Here is a 2,687-nt window from a genome sequence, read left to right on the forward strand (position 1 = left end):
TGTGTGGCGGGGGAGGAGGGGAGATGGGAAGAAAGGAAGGTATGGATGGCAACAGGAGGGAGAAGGAGAAGTTAACTGCCTTCTAGTTCCAATGCCACCAATCCTTCCAACAAAGTATTGGCTGTGGCATTTTCGACAGTGACCCACACGGAAAAATCCATTTTGCATAGCCTCGCCATGCACTGTATATAGGAATTCACAAGACAATGTCACCCTGTTTCTTGTGCAACTCATGAATACTTCCTACCTGACTCCCTTAAAAACAAACAAACAGCGGACAGTCTGCGTGGGCCGCGGGGGCGGTAACTTCCGCATGTGTCGCGGGACAGTGACGCTGGCGTGGGCCGTGGGCTGGTAACATCAGCGTGGGCCGCAAGACAGTGACGTCAGCGTGGGCCGTGGGGCGGTGATGTCAGCATGGGCCGCAGGGCAGTAACTTCCGCATGTGTCGCGGGACAGTGACTTAGGCGTCGTGGGCCGTGGGCTGGTAACGTCGGCGTGGGCCGCGGGACAGTGACGTCGGCGTGGGTCGCGGGGCAGTAACTTCCGCATGGGCCGCGGGACAGTGACGTCAGCGTGGGCCGCGGGGCAGTAACTTCCGCATGGGCCACGGGTCAGTGACTTCCGCATGGGCCGCGGGGCAGTGACGTTGGCGTGGGTCGCGGGGCAGTAACTTCCGCATGGGCCGCGGGACAGTGACGTCAGCGTGGGCCGCGGGGCAGTAACTTCCGCATGGGCCACGGGACAGTGACTTCCGCATGGGCCGCGGGGCAGTGACGTTGGCGTGGGTCGCGGGCCGATGCAATGGCAGCGGCCTTTGTGACGCAGGCGCAGTGAGGCGCGGCGCCTTGGAGACCAGGCCCAAACACACCCCGCTTCAGTGTCAGCTGGAAGCGCTCCTGGAAGCTGCCGCGGCCCACCTTTCGGCAAGTCCCCCCCACTCGCCCACCATGTCTGCTTCCAGCGGCTCCCAGAGGCCCATCAAGGGGATCCTGAAGAACAAAGGCTCCTCGGCCGCGTCGGCAGCGTCGGCCGCGTCGGCTTCCTCGGTCATGGCCCCCGCCCAGCCGTCCCGCGGCCTCACCCAACTCCAGGCCAGAAAGTCCAAGAAATGGGACGAGTCCAACATCCGCGCCACCTGCCGGGCCGCCTACCGAGACTACGATCTGAAGAACATCAACGAGCCCAGCACGCCCCATGTCCGGATCCTAGAAGGCGCCGAGGACCTGGCGCGGGAGTTCGAGGCCAAAGAGCAGGCCCGAGGCACCGCCGGCCACATCCTGGGGAAATTAGACGCCACCGAGCCGAACTGCCGCCTGGGGGAGCTGGAGGGCAAGGAGGCCCACAGCAGCAAACTCCTCCTGGACAAGATCGAGAGGCAGCGGCAGTTCGAGTTGAGGCGGAAGCTGCATTACACCGAAGGGCTGAACATCAAGCTGGGAAGAGAACTGATCGCCAAAGAACTGCAGTATTTAGAAATCGATGACGAAGACGAAGAAAAGCCACCCGTTGCCACTGAAGAGAAGGCCGCGGCAGGAGAAGCCGAGGAGGATGGTCCTGCAAGTGAAGAACTACAGGCCCCAGCAAGCTACCTGTAGAAGACCCCGCTGGCCGCGCTGCACTGCTGGCGCGCCCTCTTAGGACAATAGACTGCTTCTAGTTCCATAGGACTGTGCTTCCAGTAATGAAATGCCAGCAGTTAGCTTGTACTGTAATAATGAAATAGCAAGCTTAGGAAATAATCAATAAAGTGGGAAGTGCCTGCTTAATATTCTTGTGTCTGGAATGTGTTTTTTTTAATAAAGGTTGCGATATCCGTCCAAAACCACAGTACTTGTATAAAACTTGGTTAATGTGTGTATTATATAGCTTTTTATGTGTTAAAGAAAGGTTTAAAGGGGGGGACTAATTTATATTCACTGATGGATGTACTCATTTGTGGATTATAATGAATAACATAAACCGATGAATAAAAACAGATCTAGAGACAAAGAAGCATCAATCCTCAAGAAGCTCAAACCTCAGAGGGAAGGCAGGGGAGGGTGGGGGTAAGGGGGAGAGAGCAACCAAAGGACTTGTATGCATGCATCTAAGCCTAACCAATGGACAAGGGGGGGGTAGGGGGAGGGCATGAGTGGGGGAAATGAGGGATAATGAGGGGATAAGGACACATTTGTAATACCTTAATCAATAAAAAAAATGGGGAAGAAAAGTGAAAAACACTTGTTTCAGGATGACTGGCCTGTTTGAGAGAGAATATGAGTTATTGTTGCATTTCCTTAGCCTAGTATCTTTAATTTTATCTTAATTTTCTTTCAGTGTTTATAAGGACATGATTGAACTTTCTATTATCAAAAATAGTCCCTTTTCATGAATTATCAGGTTAAAATTGCACCAGTGTACACTATATGGGAAGATTTGATACCAGTCTATATATATAAAAAGCCAGTGGCCAGAATGCCATAATGACAGGAACAACCGGTTGCTATGAGGCCCACTGAGGCAGCAAACTGGCTTGATTGGGGGTGGGGTCAGCCCGCCAACCTCCTGCGGCCCTTCCCCCTGGCTGGCCCTACCCCCAGTCGGCCCACAGCCCCTCCCCCTGGCCAGCCCCACCCCAGATCAGTCCCCCCCCCACCCTGATTAGTGGTGGGGCCCCTCTCCCTGGCTAGGCCTGCCCCCAATTG

General features: G+C 55.3%; 1 protein-coding gene across 1 annotated transcript; it reads left to right on the forward strand.

Annotated features, from left to right (window-relative positions):
- Positions 1-758: 758 nt before the first annotated feature.
- On the forward strand, positions 759-1,598 carry PPP1R2C (PPP1R2 family member C; the record flags this gene model as incomplete). Its single annotated transcript, XM_079764653.1, has 1 exon — positions 759-1,598. One exon carries the CDS (start codon positions 759-761, stop codon positions 1,596-1,598), a length of 840 nt encoding a protein of 279 aa, XP_079620779.1.
- Positions 1,599-2,687: the final 1,089 nt, after the last annotated feature.

This window comes from Cnephaeus nilssonii (assembly GCF_951640355.1).
Source record: "Cnephaeus nilssonii genome assembly, chromosome: X".
NCBI lineage: Eukaryota > Metazoa > Chordata > Mammalia > Chiroptera > Vespertilionidae > Cnephaeus > Cnephaeus nilssonii.